General features: G+C 43.9%; 2 protein-coding genes across 12 annotated transcripts in view; both read left to right on the top strand.

Moving 5' to 3' along the window:
- The window catches only part of micu3b (mitochondrial calcium uptake family, member 3b), a 35,511-nt gene extending 28,537 nt beyond the window's left edge, over positions 1 to 6,974 (top strand). For all 8 annotated transcript variants that reach the window (XM_045724097.1, XM_014212835.2, XM_014212836.2 and 5 more), the window contains 2 exons: positions 1,570 to 1,647; positions 5,114 to 6,974. In XM_045724097.1, the coding sequence (XP_045580053.1) occupies positions 1,570 to 1,647 (78 nt within the window). In that variant the 3' untranslated portion in view covers positions 5,114 to 6,974. The remainder of the gene's footprint in view (positions 1 to 1,569; positions 1,648 to 5,113) is intronic.
- A 486-nt stretch (positions 6,975 to 7,460) lies between these two features.
- The window catches only part of zdhhc2 (zDHHC palmitoyltransferase 2), a 38,853-nt gene continuing 22,314 nt past the window's right edge, over positions 7,461 to 23,999 (top strand). For all 4 annotated transcript variants that reach the window (XM_014212831.2, XM_014212829.2, XM_014212830.2 and 1 more), the window contains exon 1: positions 7,461 to 7,761. In XM_014212831.2, the coding sequence (XP_014068306.1) occupies positions 7,635 to 7,761 (127 nt within the window). In that variant the 5' untranslated portion in view covers positions 7,461 to 7,634. The remainder of the gene's footprint in view (positions 7,762 to 23,999) is intronic.

Here is a 23,999-nt window from a genome sequence, read left to right as displayed (position 1 = left end):
TATCTAATGTGGATAGTTTAGGGAACAGTCACTATCTAATGTTGACAGTTTAGGGAACAGTCACTATCTACTGTTGATAGTTTAGACACAGTCACTATCTAATGTTGATAGTTTAGACCCAGTCACTATCTAATGTGGATAGTTTAGGGAACGGTCACTATCTAATGTGGATAGTTTAGGGAACAGTCCCTATCTAGTGTGGATAGTTTAGACACAGTCACTATCTAATGTGGATAGTTTAGGGAACAGTCACTATCCAATGTGGATAGTTTAGGGAACGGTCACTATCTAATGTGGATAGTTTAGGGAACGGTCCCTATCTAGTGTGGATAGTTTAGACACAGTCACTATCTAATGTGGATAGTTTAGGGAACAGTCACTATCTAGTGTGGATAGTTTAGACACAGTCACTATCTAATGTGGATAGTTTAGACACGGTCACTATCTACTGTTGATAGTTTAGACACAGTCACTATCTAATGTTGATAGTTTAGACCCAGTCACTATCTAGTGTGGATAGTTTAGGGAACGGTCACTATCTAATGTGGATAGTTTAGGGAACAGTCACTATCCAATGTGGATAGTTTAGGGAACAGTCACTATCCAATGTGGATAGTTTAGGGAACGGTCCCTATCTAGTGTGGATAGTTTAGACACAGTCACTATCTAATGTGGATAGTTTAGACACGGTCACTATCTAATGTGGATAGTTTAGGGAACAGTCACTATCTAATGTGGATAGTTTAGGGAACAGTCACTATCTAATGTGGATAGTTTAGGGAACAGTCACTATCTAATGTGGATAGTTTAGGGAACAGTCACTATCTAATGTGGATAGTTTAGGGAACAGTCACTATCTAATGTGGATAGTTTAGGGAACAGTCACTATCTAATGTGGATAGTTTAGGGAACAGTCACTATCTAATGTGGATAGTTTAGGGAACAGTCACTATCTAATGTGGATAGTTTAGGGAACAGTCACTATCTAATGTGGATAGTTTAGGGAACAGTCACTATCTAATGTGGATAGTTTAGGGAACAGTCACTATCTAATGTGGATAGTTTAGGGAACAGTCACTATCTAATGTGGATAGTTTAGGGAACAGTCACTATCTAATGTGGATAGTTTAGGGAACAGTCACTATCTAATGTGGATAGTTTAGGGAACAGTCACTATCTAATGTGGATAGTTTAGGGAACAGTCACTATCTAATGTGGATAGTTTAGGGAACATTCACTACCTTATGTCACTTTCACAAATACATGGGAACAAACAGTTTTCATATTCATTATTTGTTTTACATTGGTTCATGTTCATTGGTTCTTGTTCATTTATTCATGGTCATTGGCTCATGGTTAATGGTTAATGGTCAAATGAGTCGCTTATCTGACATTTTGACAGTCAGGTGAGTTCACTGTCTCAATTCCACTTCTAAATTCTGCTTCCAATTTGTGTGAAGATTGGCCTCCACCTAGTGGCGAATAATGACCATTTGTATTTGACATTTTCTGTTTGCATTATTCTCTTTCTTTCTCTCTTTCTTTCTTTTTTCTTTCTCTCTTTCTCAGGCGTTTAGAGTGGATGACAAGAAGAAGTTCACTTCTTTCAAGTCCTGTCTGAAGAAGGAGATCTCGTCAGGCAGATAGGTATATCTAGACTCTTTGTTCAATACACAATAGAAGTATAGTTAATGCTATTTTGATTTGGAGATGTAGATGCCACCATAAGACATTATGATTGTCTTTGTTCCTGGTCCTTCTGCAGAGGAGCTTAATATTTTATGAAGTAGATAGAACTATCTCTTTTCAACTAGTGATGGGGTACGTTAAGTTAGCTCCTGGGATGTGGTATGTTAAGAAGCTCCTGGGATGTGGTATGTTAAGAAGCTCCTGGGATGTGGCACGTTAAGAAGCTCCTGGGATGTGGCACGTTAAGTTAGCTCCTGGGATGTGGCACGTTAAGTTAGCTCCTGGGATGTGGTACGTTAAGTTAGCTCCTGGGATGTGGCACGTTAAGAAGCTCCTGGGATGTGGCACGTTAAGAAGCTCCTGGGATGTGGCATGTTAAGAAGCTCCTGGGATGTGGCACGTTAAGTTAGCTCCTGGGATGTGGCACGTTAAGTTAGCTCCTGGGATGTGGCACGTTAAGTTAGCTCCTGGGATGTGGTACGTTAAGTTAGCTCCTGGGATGTGGTACATTAAGTTAGCTCCTGGGATGTGGTACGTTAAGTTAGCTCCTGGGATGTGGTACGTTAAGAAGCTCCTGGGATGTGGTACGTTAAGAAGCTCCTGGGATGTGGTACGTTAAGTAGCTCCTGGGATGTGGCACGTTAAGTTAGCTCCTGGGATGTGGCACGTTAAGTTAGCTCCTGGGATGTGGCACGTTAAGTTAGCTCCTGGGATGTGGCACGTTAAGTTAGCTCCTGGGATGTGGCACGTTAAGTTAGCTCCTGGGATGTGGCACGTTAAGTTAGCTCCTGGGATGTGGTACGTTAAGTTAGCTCCTGGGATGTGTTAGAGTTCCACACTAACTCTTGTCAGCCTCAGCATTGAGTTATACGTAATATTAAGGCCTGATTAACTGCTACCGGACACCAGCTTAACTCTGCATACATGAGCGGTCCGATTTAAACCCATATGAATGTTTCACAGGAAACACACCGTACTGCTCAAACAACGTGATGAAACAACACAAGGCTGGCACTGGGTCTATTTACCTTACAAACTGATCTGCATGTTTTTACATGGGACTAAAAGATAAAAACATCTTGTCTCCAAGTGTATTTTACAGAGCATAGTATAGAACATAGCATTACAAATGGCATCCGATTCCCTTTATAGTGCGCTACATTATAGTGCTCTGGTCAAAAGTAGTGCAGTATATAGGGAATAGGGTGCCATTTGGGATACAATCATAGAATGCATACATTGTTTTTCAATCTCTGCTATTTGTCTGTAGCCCAATCAGGGTCAAAGGTCATGGAGGAGTGTACACTACATGACCAAAAGTATGTGGACACCTGCTCGTCGAACATCTCATTTCAAAATAATGGGCATTAATATGTAGTTGGTCCTCCCTTTACTGCTATAACAGCCTCCACTCCTCTGGGAAGGTTTTCCACTAGATGTTGGAACATTTCTGTGGGGACTTGCTTCCATTCAGCCACAAGAGCATTAGTGAGGTCGGGCACTGATGTTGGGAAATTAGGCCTGGCTCGCAGTCGGCATTCCAATTCATCCCAAAGGTGTTCGATAGGCTTGAGGTCCGGGCTCTGTGCAGGCCAGTCAAGTTCTTCCACACCAATCTCGACAAACCATTTCTGCATGGACCTCACTTTGAGCACGGGGGCATTGTCATGCTGAAACAGGGTCTTCCCCAAACTGTTGCCACAAAGTTGGAATCACAGAATCATCTAGAGTGTCATTGTATGCTGTAGCTTTAAGATTTCCTTCACTGGAACTAAGGGGCCTAGCCCGAACCATGAAAAACAGCCCCATACTATTATTCCTCCTCCACCAAGCTTTACAGTTGGCACTATGCATTGGGGCAGGTAGGCCAACCCAGTTTCATCTTTCGGACTGCCAGATGGTGAAACGTGACTCATCACTCCAGAGAAGGCATTTCCTCTGCTACAGAGACCAATGGCGGCAAGCTTTACACATCTCCATGGCATTGCGCATGGTGACCTTAGGTTTGTGTGCGGCTGTTCGCCCATGGAAACCCATTTCATGAAGCTCCCGACAAACAGTTTTTGTTTTGACATTGCTTCCAGAGCTGGCTTCAGCACTCGGCGGTCCCGTTCTGTGAGTTGATGTGGCCTACCTCTTCGCTGCTGAGCCGTTGTTGCTCCTAGATGTTTCCACTACACAATAACAGCAGCTCTAGCAGGGCAGAAATTTGACGAACTGACTTGTTGGAAAGGTGGCATCCTATGACGGTGCCACGTTGAAAGTCACTGAGCTCTTCCGTAAGGTCATTGTACTGCCAATGTTTGTCTATGGAGATTGCATGGCTGTGTGCTCGATTTGGTACACCTGTCAGCAATGGATATGGCTGAAATAGCCAAATCCACTCATTTGAAGGGGTGTCCACATACTTTTGTATATATAGTGTATGTGCACATTTTAGACCGTTCCATTGGTCCTTAAATACAATATCCTCCAACCTAGGGCACTGGGTCATGCAAAACAAACTTGCCCAATTATGTTGCTATACAAACACTAGATTGCTGATGCAATGTATTGGCCAATGAGAGGCTCTGAAGCCACCATCTTCCATATTGGTACTCGTCAGTAGGAGCAGTTCCTCCATAGGAATTATTGCAATTCTACAGTATTTTAATGACATTTTTCAAGCACAAAATTACATGCATTTAAGTATTTATTTCTTGTAGTGGTGACAGTAACTTTAGCACTCTAACCATTCTACTTTAAAGCTGAAATCCGCATAAGGGGAAACAGCGCCACTGTTCGCCCCAACACATTTGTTATTGTTTTTGTTTTGTTGATTAAACAGAGGAGAGGAGCATCCAGCATTGTGGTAAAAACATGGTTAGTACATACTCTGCTGTTCTATCGTGCGTGCAATGATGTGTAGTGATGTTCAATGATGTGTAGTGATGTTCAATGATGTGTAGTGATGTTCAGTGATGGGTAATGATGTTCAGTGATGCTCCATGATGTCCGAGGGGAAAAAGCTGTGTCATTGTTTGAAGTAGCTTCTTTGTTGTTGTAACATCTCACATGGACGTGGCAGTTTCACCATTATGGATTCCAGCTTTAAGAAAAATGTTTTTGTATAATTTAAAAGTATGCGTCAAGGTGTCTAATACAATATATTACTGTGGGCTGAAACCAATGTAGACATCTAGTGTTTACATACTGTACATCATTGGTATGAGATTATGGCCAGCAGTTGTTCCTGAACACCTGATCTGACCAGGAAAAGCTCTGGGCCATCTAGGGATTCTTGAGGTTAGTTTATAATTAACTCAGCAGTACAGTTTCTTTCTCCAGTGTTTTTATTTTGCCACTGAACAGGTCGATAGTGTTAAATGCTGTGTGTGCTTTTGTTCTGCAATGTATTCTATAATAATTACTTTTCCTTTTGCAGATCACCAGCTGAATGTCCTGCACTCTGTCTGCACCCCCCTCTACCTGGATAGACTTCCTCTGATCCATGAAGATCATTCAAAACAAGAGTACAGTTCATTTTGCTATCAATGTGAAGATGAGAGAAGGATAGATTAATATGTCGGTCTCTGCATGGTAGTCTAAAAAGTAGAAATGAAATAGGATTCTCCCCACCTAGGCCTAGTTGGATGCTACTCGAGGTGTTTTCAAGTTGAGATTGATGTGAGAAAACAAAGGATTTCTCTGATGACCCTAAAAGTAAGCCATTTTAAATACCTGAAGTCTTAAGCTTGTTGTTCAGCTTTCAGTCTGAAATCAACAATATGTAGTGCTGTGATGTTAAGTTGCATTGATGGTATTTTATTTTTCTACCAGATTGTTTAAAAAAAATATTAAATCAGGGGAATGCTATGGATCAGGACTGGTGTAACACCTTCCTGGTCTTCTACACGTCACACGAGCTGATAGGGTCACTGGAAACTCCAACCTATTGTTGCAACAGATTTATTCACCCAGGGTGAATACATTATTGATTCATCTATCTATCTATGTACAGTATTTATTCACCATTTTACCATATTCATTTGTTATTAATTTGTTTATCACTGTAAGTCTCTGAAAAGGAAAAACCCATTTGATTGTTTTGTGGCTGGCAGGCTGTAGCTCTGACAGTGTGTGTAGTATTATTCAGTGTGGTTCCCTCCCAGTCCTAAACCTGCTAATCTGCCTCTATGCATTGCTGACATACTTTCTCCAAGCCTGTCTGCAGCCCACTGCACAGATCAGCTTACGCAGGGGAGTACAGCCTCCCTCTTGTGTTCTGTTCACATGGCTGCCTTCTGCAGCTCATTCTCAAATAACTCCGAGCCAGCTAGCTAACACCTTTCAAATGGGGGTTTTATCTCTGGGGTTCATTGTGTAAATAGAGGCAGCTAACTCCATTAATAATTATTATAATCAAGAGTTTACTCTGATGTAATGGAGAATTTCAGTGTGTATATTAACTATACACACTATTTATACTAGGCCTATTCAGCCTACTGACAGGGATTCTATACAATGAGGACTTTATGAATTTGCAGTAATTGTTTTTACTAAAGGCAAAATACAATGTTTAAATAACATGAGATTACTGTTCAGAGGCGTACCTGTGTTTATTTCCAAATGGGTTACCCAGGAAAATCTTGTTCTACTGTGTACCATCATGACATATATATTTTAAAATGTCAAATATAGTGTATATGCATTTCAGTGATGTTTTCGAAAGACTAGTTCTGGTCTGATGTGCTGGATTTCCTGCTTGAATAGAGACTTGGGTACCAGCATATGCACGGACAGCCCTGTTTTACTTATTGACCTAGAGACTTGGGTCTCTACTCAATCCGTATGACAGAAATTCAGCGTTACAGCGTGGTTGGAATTTAAGGCAATGTTCCTGTTTTAGCAGAGACTGCATTCATTGTAAACGCTGCAAATGTCAGCTCAATAGGAAATGGCCTTTACGTGTTTAGCATGCTATCTGCAATGCTTCAGCGATACAGACTGAACATAGCCCTGGGTAGGCTAGTTCCAGTGTCTAACAATATTATCTCGTATGTTACATATTAAATCCAATAAATGGATTTGTCTACTTAGCCTACTTCTTTGCATGGTATAACAGAATACATTAGTAATGTGAATATCCTACATCTCCTCTTAGTTTACCTCTTTTGAATGATGTTTGGAAGTCATGTGAATGACAGCTCTCTCTACAGAACTTTGTTTAGATGCTCAAATGGATTACACGGGCTGTTGCAGGCTGTTACATTGACTTGGTAAATAAAGATGTTAAGAACAATCAATAGCTTTGTGTCATTTTTGTTCTGGATTTCACGCACACACGAACAACCCCTGACCTCAAAGGAAATATTAGGTTGGTGTTTTCACACAAGTCAGCTAATTACCATCTGACTGTGTCAAACACTCCTCAGACATTTGAAACAGAGTGGCTATATATTATTACCAGCATATGCACAGACAGCCCTGTTTTACTTATTGACCTAAAAAGACAATCAAATAGGCCTATTCTACAAAAAAAGGCACATTTAATGAAGCATAAGGTCTGATAATTGTTTTCTCCATCATATACTGTTGGCCTACTTTCACCAACGTTCTATGGCAAGACAACATTAAAAACAACTTAAATGGTGATTCACATTCTCTTCTCTGCATCAATGGTCAGAGGCTCAATTGGATCATTCCAAATAATAAAAATGTGTTTGCAGCATCCCACGAACGTCATGGCAACTTGGTGAAAAGGGGTGGTGCTGAATATTTTGCAGCTCAGAGAGGAACGAGAGACGTCGCGCTGCCGCGCTCTGCGAAACGAGGTGGAGGCAGCAGAACAGAAGTGCTACGTCCTGGCTGTCGATCATACGCGATTTACAGGCAGTAATGAAGTGACAGACAGACAGACAGACAGACAAAAACTTAATGTCAAACAAATGGTGTCTAAATAGAATATGGCGCCGTCGGGCTCGCGTAGTATCAAACGGAGCTGTCAGACAGTTTTGTATTGGATTCCAGTTATTTTTATCACTCTCATAGTGGCTTGGTCTTACTACGCGTATGTTGTACAGCTCTGCATAGGTAAGGATAACTCCACTGTCGGCACAGTATGGGTTTTTAACGCTTATAGGATGCTGTGGATGCCTTGCAGTGCCCTTATAACCGATGTGACAATGTGTTTTTCCCTGCTCCTATGCTGCGTCTCATTTCAGCATTCACTCATTTTGGTCATGTCTGATTTTAGATGCACAACTATTTGTTTATGCAGGTGCTTGTAGTTGACAGTACCAATTTGTATCATAATTACAAAGACAAAGTTATTCTGGACACATGTTCATGAATATGTTGGTTCATGGTAGTCTCCCATAAAAACTGTTGAGTCACAGCTATAACTGAAATAGATGACATTAGTTGCACATGTGTTAAATATGGGGAGCACATACTGTATGATTACAATGAAATAATGACAGTAGAAATGTACATATTGGTTGTTTATATATGGGCTGAGTTTTATATTATTCAATAATATTGGCAGTGTTTGATTATCTCAAAGAATGTCTCATATATGTATAGACATTTATTATAATCCAAACAACTATATAAAAAACAATCCCTGAGGAAATTGAAGGGTGTATATCAACTTGTGTGTCTATAAAACATCCAAGTTATGGTCTGCTTTTACATTTTTATGACCATGAAAATTCAAGCCCCCTCCATTTGAGTTCCTCTCCAGGTGAAAAATCACCTCACAAGGATGGGTTTAAAAGATTTATTTTTTATTTTATTTAACTAGGCAAGTCAGTTAAGAACAAATTCTTATTTTCAATGACGGCCTAGGAACAGTGGGTTAACTGCCTTGTTCAGGGGCAGAACGACAGAACGACAGATTTGTACCTTGTCAGTTCGGGGATTTGAACTTGCAACCTTTCGGTTACTAGCCCAACCCTCTAACCAGTAGGCTACCCTCCCGCCCAATATATATATAGACTGTACTATCCTGTGCCTGTATGGATGGATTATACACTGCTCAAAAAAATAAAGGGAACACTTAAACAACACAATGTAACTCCAAGTCAATCACACTTCTGTGAAATCAAACTGTCCACTTAGGAAGCAACACTGATTGACAATACATTTCACATGCTGTTGTGCAAATGGAATAGACAACAGGTGGAAATTATAGGCAATTAGCAAGATACCCCCAATAAAGGAGTGGTTCTGCAGGTGGGGACCACAGACCACTTCTCAGTTCCTATGTTTCCTGGCTGATGTTTTGGTCACTTTTGAATCCTGGCGGTGCTTTCACTCTAGTGGTAGCATGAGACGGAGTCCACAACCCACACAAGTGGCTCAGGTAGTGCAGCTCATCCAGGATGGCACATCAATGCGAGCTGTGGCAAGAAGGTTTGCTGTGTCTGTCAGCGTAGTGTCCAGAGCATGGAGGCGCTACCAGGAGACAGGCCAATATATCAGGAGATGTGGAGGAGGCCGTAGGAGGGCAACAACCCAGTAGCAGGACCGCTACCTCAGCCTTTGTGCAAGGAGGAGCAGGAGAAGCACTGCCAGAGCCCTGCAAAATGACCTCCAGCAGGCCACAAATGTGCATGTGTCTGCTCAAACGGTCAGAAACAGACTCCATCAGGGCCCGACGTCCACAGGTGGGGGTTGTGCTTACAGCCCAACACCGTGCAGGAGGTTTGGCATTTGCCAGAGAACACCAAGATTGGCAAATTTGCCACTGGCGCCCTGTGCTCTTCACAGATGAAAGCAGGTTCACACTGAGCACATGTGACAGACGTGACAGTCTGGAGATGCCATGGAGAACGTTCTGCTGCCTGCAACATCTTCCAGCATGACCGGTTTGGCGGTGGGTCAGTCATGGTGTGGGGTGGCATTTCTTTGGGGGGCCGCACAGCCCTCCATGTGCTCGACAGAGGTAGCCTGACTGCCAATAGGTACCGAGATGAGATCCTCAGACCCCTTGTGAGACCATATGCTGGTGCGGTTGGCCCTGGGTTCCTCCTAATGCAAGACAATGCTAGACCTCATGTGGCTGGAGTGTGTTCAGCAGTTCCTGCAAGAGGAAGGCATTGATGCTATGGACTGGCCCACCCGTTCCCCAGACCTGAATCCAATTGAGCACATCTGGGACATCATGTCTCGCTCCATCCACCAACGCCACTTTGCACCACAGACTGTCCAGGAGTTGGCGGATGCTTTAGTCCAGGTCTGGGAGGAGATCCCTCAGGAGACCATCCGCCACCTCATCAGGAGCATGCCCAGACTCCAAATCCAGACCTCCATGGGTTGATAAATTGGATTTCCATTGATTATTTTTGTGTGATTTTGTTGTCAGCACATTCAACTATGTAAAGAAAAAAGTATTTAATAAGATTATTTCTTTCATTCAGATCTAGGATGTGTTGTTTAAGTGTTCCCTTTATTTTTTTGAGCAGTATATGTACGTACTACTACTTCATACAGCTCTGACAACATTCATTACATGTGTTCATGTATCGCATATTCACCACAACACTTTGACGTGATCAGCACTTGATTTACAAGTGTAGTCTAAGGGCCCTGGTCAAAAGTAGTCCCCTATAGTGTGCCATTTCGGACATTTAGTTCTCCCTCTCATAGCTTTCAAGGCTGTTTTTTAGACTGCCAATGTTACATTTTGTTAAATTATAGTGTAAAAGAGCATAATATTACACAACATATTGAATTGGCCTGAATAGGGATACTGATTCCTGAGGTAAGGAGCTCTGTGTGTGTCAGAAGAAACCAGGGCCAGCCCACTCCTTGCTCTATTTGGCAGTATGTCAGGTCACCACCTCTGCAAATGGACTCTGCATTTACCAAGAAGCATCACATGCAAACTGGTCTGGATTCAAAGAGCAGTGGTTGCAAAGTATCGTTTTTGAATGTTGCTATGCTTGTGCTATCATCAGTCTATTGTCCAATCAATTCCTTTTCTGTTTGACACGCACGCTGTTTTTAGCTTAGTCTTTTGGATTTAACAACAACCATGTCAGCTGACTTTGAGCTAATATTAAGGGTGAATAATGACCTGTTTTGACCATGTCTTTGGCTTTCTGCCCTAATTTCTTTTTTTTTTCTGTATAAATAGCCCTAAAATACAGTATCTGTACACAGACCATAAATGTCTCCCTTTTTGTTTTCTTATAAAGCTGTGAGTGCTATTATATGATACAATATCAGTACTTGTTGCATTTACAACTTGTCAAAGTCATATCATCAACTGAATTCAGTCAGAGCATGGCTGTGGATTGACTGCATTGTTTGAATGGAATGTTGGCATATTAGCAGTTAATTTGGAAAATGAATGGAATCATTCCTCTAAAACTGTCTGGATAGCTAGCTAACATACAGTGCAGATAAACTCTTCAAATGTATTATTTTACACAATACCTTATCACAGCACTGGCAAACAATGGTTGACCAACTCCCTTACCAAAATGGCTGCCCTTTATCCCATCTTATGAAGGTTAATTTCCATTCTATTATTCTAATGCCTAATTCTATGGTCTCAGGTGAGAGTGTTGCTGCCCTACTGTGTCTCAGGTGAGAGTGTTGCTGTCATCACTTTGAGTTCCCCTCCCAGCCAGCCCAGTCATCAGCCCAGTCAGGTTGACCCTCCCAGCCAGCCCAGTCATCAGCCCAGTCAGGTTGACCCTCCCAGCCAGCCCAGTCATCATCCCAGTCAGGTTGACCCTCCCAGCCAGCCCAGTCATCATCCCAGTCAGGTTGACCCTCCCAGCCAGCCCAGTCATCATCCCAGTCAGGTTGACCCTCCCAGCCAGCCCGTCATCATCCCAGTCAGGTTGACCCTCCCAGCCAGCCCAGTCATCATCCCAGTCAGGTTGACCCTCCCAGCCAGCCCAGTCATCATCCCAGTCAGGTTGACCCTCCCAGCCAGCCCAGTCATCATCCCAGTCAGGTTGACCCTCCCAGCCAGCCCAGTCATCAGCCCAGTCAGGTTGACCCTCCCAGCCAGCCCAGTCATCATCCCAGTCAGGTTGACCCTCCCTGACTCTAGAGACACACCTCCTGTTTCCTTCCTGCTGTTCTAAACACTATCTAAAGTAGGTAAACTTTCCCCGTTTGTCTTAGAACACAATATTATGGCCAGTAACAGAGTCAAACACTTTGTCAAAACCCTTCTCTACCCCGGAGGTAAGAAAGGCTGAAAATCTCTGACCGGCCTATAAGAGTTATTCCTAACCATGTGGCCTGACCAGGAAACACAGTTCTCAGCGGATGTTGTTAAGTAGATTTAATTGGTTCATCTGTTATTATCAATGCTTTTAGTGAATACAACTAATATCATAGTTTGATATTCGCGTTGACTGTAAAATTACTTTTTTATATATATTTGTAGTTTTCTTCTATCTGCAATGAAACCAGTAAGATAGGACTAGAAGTGTTGTTGCCTGCGGCCAGCATGTGGTGTGATGAGGTCCAGAGATAACTGTAGGAGGGTATCGTCAGCTGATCCCTCTGTTAATCCCATTGTCTGACTCGCATGCAATCTCTGCCTGACCCAGATTTCCTTAAAATTATCTTTAATAAATGGCAGCAGGGTCTTTAAAGTTGACAAAATGTTAGTCACATATCTGTGACAGTGGAGGCTCATCAGAGGAGGAAGGGGAGGACCATACTCCTCAGTGAATTTCATAAAGATAAAAATAGTGAAACATTAAAAAAGTTATCCTTTTTTAGATAAAACTATACTAAATATATTCACGTCAACAAATAATTGATTAAAACACACTGTTTTGCAATGAAGGTCTACAGTAGTTTCCGTCCTCCTCTGGGTACATTGACTTCAATATAAAACCTAGGAGGCTCATGGTTCTCACCCCCTTCTATAGACTTACACAATAATTCTGACAACTTCTGGAGGATTTCCTCCAACCTATTAGAGCTCTTGCAGCATGAACTGACATGTTGTCCACCCAATCAAAGGATCAGAGAATCAATCTATACTACATGACCAAAAGTATGTGGAAACCTGCTTGTCGAAAATCTTATTCCAAAATCATGGGTATTAATATGGAGTTGGTTCCCCCTTTGCTGCTATAATAGCCTCCACTCTTCTGGGAAGGCTTTCTACTCGATGTTGGAACCATTGCTGCGGGGACTTGCTTCCATTTAGCCACAAGAGCATTAGTGATGTTGGGCGATTAGGCCTGGCTCGCAGTTTGCATTCCAATTCATCACAAAGTTGTTCGATGGGGTTGAGGTCAGGGCTCTGTGCAGGCCAGTCAATTTCTTCCACACTGATCTCGACAAACCATTTCTGCATGGACCTCGCTTTGTGTACGGGGGCAGGAAAGGGCCTTCCCTAAACTGTTGCCACAAAGTTGGAAGCACAGAATCATCTAGAATGTCATTGTATTCTGTAGCGTTACGATTCCCCTTTACTCAGGGGGGCCTAGCCCAAAGGGGCCTAGCCCAAACCATGAAAAACAGCCCCAGACCGTTATTCCTCCTCTACCAAACTTTACAGTTGGCACTATGCATTCGGGCAGGTGGTGTTCTCCTGGCATCCGCCAAATCCAGAATCCTCCGTTGGACAGCCAGATGGTGAAACGTGATTCATCACTCCAGAGAATGCATTTCCACTGCTCCAGAGTCCAATGGCGGTGAGCTTTACACCACTCTAGCCGACACTTGGCAATGCACATGGTGATCAATTCTTGTTCTGACGTTGCTTCCAGAGGCAGTTTGTAACTCGGTAGTGAGTGTTGCAACCGAGGACAGACAGAATTTTAAGCGATACGCGCTTCAGCACTCGGCGGTCCTGTCCTGTGAGATTTTGTGGCCTACCACTTCGCAGCTGAGCCGTTGTTGCTCCTAGACGTTTCCACTTCACAATAACAGCACTTACAGTTGACCAGGGCATTTCTAGCAGGGCAGAAATTTGACGAACTGACTTGTTTGGAAGGTGGCATCTTATGATGGTGCCACGTTGAAAGTCACTGAGCTCTTCACCATTCTATTGCCAATGTTTGTCTATGGAGTTTGTATGGCTGTGTACTCGATTTTATACACCTCCCAGCAACGGGTGTGGCTGAAATTGCCGAATCCACTCATTTGAAGTGCTGTCCACATACATTTGTATATATAGTGTAGTACTGATAGCATAAGCTACAGCTAGCTAGCACTACAGTGTATAAAATGTGGTGAGTAGTTGACTTAAAGAGAAAGACAATAGTTTAACAGTTTTGAACAACTTAATTTATTCCTAAATTAAGGAGAAGCAAAAGAGAGAGAGAGACAGATTGAGATTTAGTTGTATTTTTTTTTTACTTTCACTTAGCTAGTGAATGTAGCTAGCTAGTTTAACCTATTCAAACACCTGACTCAAACAGAGAGGGATGCTATGTTAGCTAGCTATGGCTATCCAGCACTGGATGGATGAGAGACAGCTAGTTCACCTGTGAAGTCCTTGTGTCGCAGAACTGGGCTCTGTTGCAATAGCAGGACGCACGTACGCACGCACGCACGCACCAACACACACACACACACACACACGGCCAGTTTCAGTTGCTCAGATCACCTTTCCTCAGCTCTGACTGTATGTTGTGCAGACTGCAGTGTGCTCTGAGCCTGTGAAGCTAATGTGTGCTCAGGGATGGAACTTAAGGATTTTGGGCACTGGCCAGCCAGACTTCCATTTTTACTAGCCCGGGTCTAAAATCTGTGCCATGCGATATTTGAAAAGACAACATTTCTCTAGGCGGCAGGCTAGTTTGGTACATTTTCTACTAGCCCGGTTGAACAGTACTAGCCTCAGGCTAGCTAGCTAGCTTAATATCCATCCCTGGGTGTGCTCCTTCAAGGGCTTTTTGAAAATGGAAGGAACAAGATTGATGAGCTCTTGGGGAACTATGTGTTGGGTATTTATTTTATTAGTTATGTGTAGGATGCTGTGTCTCAATTAGGGAGCTGGTAGTGTCTTTTCGGGGCTGTTCATATTGTTTATTAGGTGTGTGTTAATGCTGTTGATGTGTATTAGGTGTGTGTTAATGCTGTTGATGTGTATTAGGTGTGTGTTAATGCTGTTGATGTGTATTAGGTGTGTGTTAATGCTGTTGATGTGTTTTAATGCTGTTGATGTGTATTAGGTGTGTGTTAATGCTGTTGATGTGTGTTAGGTGTGCATTGGTGCTGTTGGTGTGTATTAAGCAGGGGTTGGAACCTACATTATTTTAGTTCTAAACAGAACCATTTTTTTTGTTACGTTCCACTCCACCAATCATGCAGTGCGGATAGCAATGAGAATTGAGCAGATTGCTATGAAGTGGGCAAGCTATAGCTCAGTGAGTTGTTTACATGTGTGATGGAAAGACACGTGCAAGATGCAACTGACATTTTGCGGGTGGGGAGAGAACGAGAGAGCAGGTCCGGCTCCAGGATGATATGCCTGAGATGACATTTTAAATCCATGGGTGGGCACAACTAGTTTTGCTTTAGAGCCCTAATAAAATAAGGTCGATTGGTCCTACTACTGTTGAAATGTACAAAAATGTATTTGAAATGTAGCCTTACACATCAACAACCATTGTTTTGTAAAATGGCACAAGAAAGATATGCGCCCCATTATGACATACAAGTGTATACAAAATGCAGCCGTAGCTGCCGTAGACCTACACATAATACAAAATGCAGCCGTAGCTGCCGTAGGTCTACACATAATACAAAATGCAGCTGTAGGTCTACACATAATACAAAATGCAGCCGTAGCTGCCGTAGGCCTACACATAATACAAAATGCAGCTGTAGGTCTACACATAATACAAAATGCAGCCGTAGCTGCCGTAGGCCTACACAAAATACAAAATGCAGCCGTAGCTGCCGTACGCCTACACATAATACAAAATGCAGCCGTAGCTGCCGTAGGCCTACACATACAGCCGTAGCTGCCGTAGGCCTACACATACAGCCGTAGCTGCCGTAGGACTACACATCATTTGTGGCTACCAACAGGATGAGCACCGCTAGGGTTTCAAAGATTCTTACAGGCTTCATAGCTTAAACTTTTCTGTTGAATTTGTGACTCTACGCAATGAGCGTAACCTACAGTAAGCCAAGCTGCCACTTCTCCAGGTGCACAATATTTTCTGTCGGAGAGTTTCAGAAATAGGGCTGTGAGACACGGGCTTAATCCTAGACACATGGAATGTAGGGTGAATACGGAGAGTACAGGGTAACAAAAGACGAACAGCAGTGGAACTAAGGACTCTAGAGATGGGGAAAGGGCCAATGAAATGGGGGGAAAGTTTGCGGGACTTCACCCGAAGGGGCAGGTCCCGTGTGGATAGCCGTACCCTCTGCCCAATGCGATAGCGAGGAGCTGGACGGCGATCCGCTTGTCGACTATACCTGGAGTTGGTCTTGAGATGCGCCGCCCGGGCTCTTTTCTAGGTACGCCGACAGTGGTGGACGAACATCTGGGCCGAGGGTATGTTCACTTCCTGCTCTTGTTCTGGGAAGAGCGGAGGTTGATACCCCATGGATCACTCGAAAGGGGAGAGTCCCGTGGCCAAACAGGGAAGAGTGTTCCGGGCATACTCCACCCAAACCAGTTGTCAGGTCCAGGTAGTGGGGTTGGTCGAGACAAGGCATCTTAATGTTGTTTCCAGGTCTTGGTTTGCCCGCCGTTGGATTGGGGATGGAATCCGGAGGACAGGCTGGCCAACGACCCAATAAGGGTGCAAAACGCCTTCCAGAAATGAGACGAGAACTGAGGACCCTGGTCGGAGACCATGTCCACCGGGAGTCCGTGGATCCTGAAGACATGCTGCACCATGAGCTGGGCCGTCACTTTGGCAGAGGGTAGTTGGGGGAGAGGGATGAAATGGGCAGCTTTGGAAAACCGATCCACTACCGTCAGAATGACGGTGTTGCCATCAGACGGAGGGAGCCCAGTGACAAAGTCCAGGGAGATATGGGACCAGGGACGATGAGGGACAGGTAGTGGCTGAAGGAGGCCGGAAGGGGCTTGCCGTGGAGTCTTATTCTGAGCACAAACGGTGCATGCAACAATGAAGGCAGATGCGTCAGAAACCATTGTGGGCCACCAGAAACATTGTCGGGGGAAGGCCAGGGTCATCCGGAACTCGCCTGGAGGAATGAGCCCATTCCAGGACCCGGGACTGGACTGAATTAGGGACGAACAACCGGTTAGCCGGGCCACCTCCAGGGGCATACTGGGAACGTTGTGCCTTGCAGACCAGGGTCTCAATACCCCAGCCCACAGCAGCCGCAAGGCATGAGGTAGGGAGGATGGTCTTGGAGTCAGAGGATGTGGCAGCGGGACTGTACAGGCGAGAGAGGGCATAAGGTTTAACATTCTTGGACCCTGGGCGATAGGAAATGTTGAAGTTCAACCTGGTGAATAACAGAGCCCACTGGGCCTGCCTGGTGTTAAGGCGCTTGGCTGTGTGGAGATATTCCAAATTCTTGTGGTCGGTCCAAACCAAAAACGGATGTTCTGCTCCCTCCAGCCAGTCTCCACTCCTCCAGTGCCATCTTGACCGCCAGGAGTTCTTGGTTACCCACGTCGTAGTTTCTTTCTGCAGAGTTGAGACGATGGGACAGGAAGGAACAGGAATGGAGCTTTTGGTCCTGGACAGATCGCTGGGACAGGATAGCCCCCACTCCAACGTCAGAATCATCAACCTCAACCACAAACTGATGGGACGGGTCCGGATGGACGAGGATGGGAACTGTAGTGAACCGACACTTCAGGTCCACAAAGGCTCTGTCAACCGCTGGGGACCATGTGAATGGTACCTTGGGAGAGGTGAGTGACGAGAGGGGGGCCGCCAGGGTGCTGTAGCCTTGAATGAAACGCCGGTAGAAATTGTAAAACCCCAGGAAACGTTGTAGCTGAATCCTGGACGTAGGTTGGGGCCAATCCACTACTGCTTTCACCTTTTCCGGGTCCATATGGACATTTCCTTCAGAGATGACATATCTCAGAAAGGAGAGGGTAGAACGGTGGAACTCGCATTTCACCGCGTTCACAAATAACTAGTTCTCCAGGAGGCGCTGAAGGACTTGTCTAACATGGAGGACGTGTTCTTGGGCAGAAGAGAAAAAAAACAGGATGTCGTCGAGGTAGACGGACACGAAACGGTTTAACATGTCCCGGAGCACATCGTTTACCAGGGCCTGGAAGTGTTGAAGGCTGTCTTCCACTCATCCCCTTTGCGTATCCGAACCAGGTGGTAGGCATTCCGAAGGTCCAGTTTGGAGAAGATGGTAGCCCCCTGGAGAGGTTCGAAAGCTAAGGAGAGGAGTGGTAGGGGGTAACGATTCTTGATCGTTATGTCATTAAGGCCCCGGTAGTCAATGCACGGACGCAGGGTCTTGTCCTTCTTTTCCACAAAGACAAACCCTGCGCCGGCAGGGGGCCAGTTCATACTATAAGGGCACAAGGCGAGAGCCAGATGCAGACACGGGAGGCAGATGGTTTGAGTCTGATATTTATTAATAATCCAAAAGGGCTAGGCAATAGAATGTTCGTGGACAGGCAAAAGGTCAAAACCAGTTCAGAGTCCAGGAGGTCAGGCTCGAGGTCAGGGCAGGCAGAATGGTCAGGCAGGCGGGTACAGAGTCCAGGAAACAGGCAAGGGTCAAAACTGGGAGGACTAGTAAAAGAGAATAGAAAAGGCAGGAGTACGGGAAAAACACGCTGGTTGACTTGAAACATACAAGACGAACTGGCACAGACAGACAGAAAACCCAGGTTTAAATACCCAGGGGATAATGGGGAAGATGGGTGACACCTGGAGGGGGTGGAGACAAGCACAAGGACAGGTGAAACAGATCAAGTTGTGACAGAAAAGCAAACGAAATCTAAGTGTATATTCTGTATTCATAGCTGATGTTACATTTCCTGCATGGTAGTAGCCAATTTTAATAAGATAAGAGTAAATGCAAATTCAGAGAGCACACACACACTATAGCAAGAGAGCAGGGAGGGGCAAAAAAGTAGGCTATGTGTCATTTTCATAGTATTGACATAATTTTTAAAGTAGCCTATCACACAACGACTGTGTATAGCAAAAGAATGATTACATAGTGAACGTTTATTTACTTCTTTTAGCAGGCTACACAGTGTATTGGTCCTATACTACTCTGACATACAACATGAACTAAAATGTAGGCCTGAACTGCAGCCACATACACAACAACTGTTATTTTGTACACAAGAAAGCATGCCATGTTGAAGAGAAACCCCACGAAGACTGGTAGCCCAAGATGTGCTCATTAAAACAGCACATGCCGTAACCATCGATTCAGGACCATGGACTAAAGGCTACCGCCAGTATGCGCCATGAAGGAATACGCTGCCAATTTCAGCACCACCGAAGTGGACAGCCAATGGACCACATTGGTCATAAAATAACGCAAAAGCTGTATTTCTATTAATATCAATGTCTTGACCTTGTTCACATCCCAAAAGTTTGGGCTCTCTGCATCCATGGTACACAGAGCTTCCACTAGTTGACTATTTCCTTTGCTAAATCGTGATGACATTTCCCCCAGCACGGCATAGAAAGTGCTGAAAAACAGTCATCTCTTCTCCATCACCATGCTGGCCCACTGTGCTTTCAACTACATACTCTTGCAGAGTTTTACTCATCAGTCGCCGTTGTTTGCTTGGAGCTGGTGTGCTCGTACCTTCTTGGCATGCCTCCCAAAGCTTTTTCAATTCAGCATCACTTCGCCGTTTTTCAATGCACCCATAAGAGCTGCAGACAAGTTTGACACCAGTGTGCAGATCAGTAGCTTCTGACTGCAGTAACTCATTAGGAGGGTCGAGGAGCCCCAGAATTGTGTGAGTCATGTTCACAATAAACTTAAAGCTTGGCTCTGTCACTGCTTTCAATAAGCCTCAATGGCCTCAAGTCTCACATCTGTGCCATATGCGCGAGTAAATTCGATTTCACAGAGCTTCTCTGTGATGTTGTCACTTGTTTTCAAAATGACTGACACTGTGGCGAGGTGGCCAGTCCATCTCTGATCAAGAACTCTTTTCAGTGTTTCTCCAGTGTACTGTGCAGCCACCGTGGGTTTCCTAAAGAAGTTGTACAGAGAGCTAGACACATTGAACAAGTCATCTATCGCCTCATCAGAAGACATAGTATGCACCACAACCAAATGCAGACCTTGAACCAGGCTCTACAAAAGGTCATCAGGTGGCTGGGGTAACGCTGGCTCTTCATCACAGAGGTCGTCAGGTGGCTGGGGTAATGCTGGCTCTTCATCACAGAGGTCGTCAGGTGGCTGGGGTAACGTTGGCTCCTCATCACAGAGGTCGTCAGGTGGCTGGGGTAACGCTGGCTCTTCATCACAGAGGTCGTCAGGTGACTGGGTAACGCTGGCTCCTCATCACTGAGATCGTCAGGTGACTGGGGTAACGCTGGCTCCTCATTACGATGTGGTCAAGTGGCAGGGGTAACGCTGGCTCCTCATCACTGATATCGTCAGGTGGCAGGGGTAATGCTGGCTCCTCATTAGAGGTCGACTGATTATGATTTTCACCGCCGATACCGATACCGATTATTGGAGGACCAAAAAAGGCCGATGCCGATTAATCGGTCGATTTAAAAAAAAAATGTATTTGTAATAGTGACAATTACAACAATACTGAATGAACACTTATTTTAACTTAATATAATACATCAAGAAAATCAATTTAGCCTCAAATAAATAATGAAACATGTTCAATTTGGTTTAAATAATGCAAAAACAAAGTGTTGGAGAAGAAAGTAAAAGTGCATTATGTGCCATGTAAGAAAGCTAACGTTTAAGTTCCTTGCTCAGAACATGAGAACATATGAAAGCTGGTGGTTCCTTTTAACATGAGTCTTCAATATTCCCAGGTAAGAAGTTTTAGGTTGTAGTTATTATAGGAATTATTGGACTATTTCTCTCTATACGATTTGTATTTCATATACCTTTGACTATTGGATGCTCTTATAGGCACTTTAGTATTGCCAGTGTAACAGTATAGCTTCCTCGCTCCTACCTGGGCTCAAACCAGGAACACATCGACAACAGCCACCCTCGAAGCAGCGTTACCCATGTAGAGCAAGGGAAACAACTACTCCAAGTCTCAAAGCGAGTGACGTTTGAAAGGCTATTAGCGCACACCCGCTAACTAGCTAGCCATTTCACATCGGTTACACCAGCCTAATCTTGGGAGTTGACAGGCTTGAAGTCATAAACAGCGCAATACATTGCGAAAGCTGCTGGCAAAACGCATGAAAGTGCTGTTTTGAATGAATGCTTACTAGCCTGCTGGTGCCAACCATCGCTCAGTCAGACTGCTCTATCAAATCATAGACTTAATTATAACATAATAAAACACAGAAACACGAGCCTTAGGTCATTAATATGGTCGAATCCGGAAACTATCACGTTTATTCTTTCAGTGAAATACGGAACCGTTCCGTATTTTATCTAACGGGTGGCATCCATAAGTCTAAATATTCCTGTTACATTGCACAACCTTCAATATAATGTCATAGGTGTCGTAAGGAGAGGACCAAAACGCAGCGGGAATATGTACACTCATCTTCTTTATTGCTTTATTGACAAAAAAGGAAAACCCAAAACAAACACGTATACAAAACACAGCGACGAATAACAGGCCAGTAAGGCACAAAGCTATACACAGCACAATCTCCCACCAAAAAAACCATGAAAACAAACTCCTAATTATAGGACCCTCAATCAGAGGCAACAATAACCAGCTGCCTCCAATTGACGGTCCAACCCTAATTAACTAAACATAGAAATACAAAAGACTAGATAGAACATAGAAATATACTAACAAAGAACAATGACTAACAAACCCCGGACTAATAAATCAAATACCCCTCTACCTAAACACATACACAAAACACACCCTGAACCACATAAAACAAACACCCCCTGCCACGTCCTGACCAAACTACAATAACAAATAACCCCTATACTGGTCAGGACGTGACACATAATTACGTAAAACTCAGGGAAATTAGTTCACAACGAGCCAGGCAGCCCAAACTGTTGCATATACCCTGACTCTGCGTGCAATGAACGGAAGAGAAGTGACACAATTTCCCCTGGTTAATATTGCCTGCTAACCTGGATTTCTTTTAGCTAAATATGCAGGTTTAAAAATATATACTTCTGTGTATAGATTTTAAGAAAGGCATTGATGTTTATGGTTAGGTACAGTCGTGCAACAATTGTGCTTTTTTCGCAAATGCGCTTTTGTTAAATCATCCCCCGTTTGGCGAAGTTGGCTGTCTTTGTTTAGGAAGAAATAGTATTCACACAGTTCGCAACGAGCCAGGCGGCCCAAACTGCTGCATATACCCTGACTCTGTTGCAGAGGTGACACATTTTCCCTAGTTAAAAGAAATTCATGTTAGCAGGCAATATTAACTAAATATGCAGGTTTAAAAATATATACTTGTGTATTGATGTTAAGAAAGACATTGATGTTTATGGTTAGGTACAAGTTGGAGCAACTACAGTCCTTTTTCGTGAATGCGCGCCGCATCGATTACATGCAACGCAGGACAGGCTAGATAAACTAGTAATATCATCAACCATGTGTAGTTAACTAGTGATTATGATTGATTGATTGATTGTTTTTTATAAGATAAGTTTAATGCTAGCTAGCAACTTACCTTGGCTTCTTACTGCATTCGCGTAACAGGCAGGCTCCTCGTGGAGTGCAATGTAAAGCAGGTGGTTAGAGCGTTGGACTAGTTAACCGTAAGGTTGCAAGATTGAATCCCCAAGCTGACAAGGTAAAAATCTGTCGTTCTGCCCCTGAACAAGGCAGTTAACCCACCGTTCCTAGGCCGTCATTGAAAATAAGAATGTGTTCTTAACTGACTTGCCTAGTTAAAAAATATTTATAACATTTTTTAAAAAATCGGCGAATCGGTGACCAAAAATACCGATTACCGATTGTTATGAAAACTTGAAATTGGCCCTAATTAATCGGCCATTCCGATGAATCGGTCGACCTCTACTCCTTATCACCGAGGTCATCAGGTGGCTGGGGTAACGCTGGCTCCTCATCACCGAGGTCGTCAGGTGGCTGGGGTAATGCTGGCTCTTCATCACAGAGGTCGTCAGGTGGCTGGGGTAACGCTGGCTCCTCATCACCGAGGTCGTCAGGTGGCTGGGGTAATGCTGGCTCCTCATCACCAAGGTCATCAGGTGCTAGTGGCTGGGGTAACGGAGGTGCAGGTGCTTGTTGGGATGTTACCCTAGTGCTGGGCTATGGCACTTCTCCATCTTGTTGGGCAGCAGGCGGCGTGGGGGCATTTGCTGCTAGGTTCCTCAACCTCAGTAGTTGGGCTAACAGGCCGCTTGGTGAGCTCAGCATCGATTTTGACATGGTGGTCCTCACTTTTTTTCTCTTGGCAGTGCCCAGCCATTTTCGGATATCCATGTTGATAAAAGCATAGCCAACTAGCTATAACTATTCTGTGTGCCACTAACAAAACTTAACAAAGCTAGCTGCAAAAGTGAACAACCTTTTCGATATCTGTGAGAAAATAAAATGTAAATTTGACCCAATCAGAATGCATTTTTGGACTTACATTATTTGGATTTACATGATTATAACCTCACCCCCCCATCCCCGTCCCTGTCCCTACCCCGTCCCGGTCTGCTGGCAGGCCCAGTGGCGCTAAATTGGCAAAATTGCGCATGGTAATTCATATAGCATTTGTTATGTTTTATTGGGAAACCAAACTGTGTGGAGGCTTGGCTTGAAGCGCTGGGCATCTTGTAATGACATGCATTATCTGAATTAGGCCTATAGAATTATATCTACGGAAGAGCAGCTTCTATGGAGGAACTTTGAATGTCTTTGAACTTCAGAGTTGACTTAACGTTGGACCAGAGAAGCTTGCTAGCTAACAAGCTTGTGTGTGCAGAGTGGCACCAGAATTAAAAAAACATCTTACCTCTTTGTACTTAATAAATCCAATGTGAAATGTGATAACTAACTATAGTATCACTAACTAGCATTGAAAAAGTTAATCCATTCTAATTAAATTTATCCACTCTAATTAAAAATCTCACTCCCTAATTTCTGAATACAGCTTGTAAGGCCATTAGGCTACTAGACTATGCTTCGGAGGGTGGAGGGGCAGGTTGCCTAAACATGCACACACACTGACAAAGATTTTCAGCTTGCAGGCAGACACTGGAAGAAGTTTCTGATTGACAGAGGGAGAGCTTTGCATAGGTGTTTGTTTTGC

The sequence above is a fragment of the Salmo salar genome, chromosome ssa09, assembly GCF_905237065.1.
Source record: "Salmo salar chromosome ssa09, Ssal_v3.1, whole genome shotgun sequence".
NCBI classification, from domain to species: domain Eukaryota; kingdom Metazoa; phylum Chordata; class Actinopteri; order Salmoniformes; family Salmonidae; genus Salmo; species Salmo salar.
This window is presented reverse-complemented; position numbering and strand designations above follow the sequence as displayed.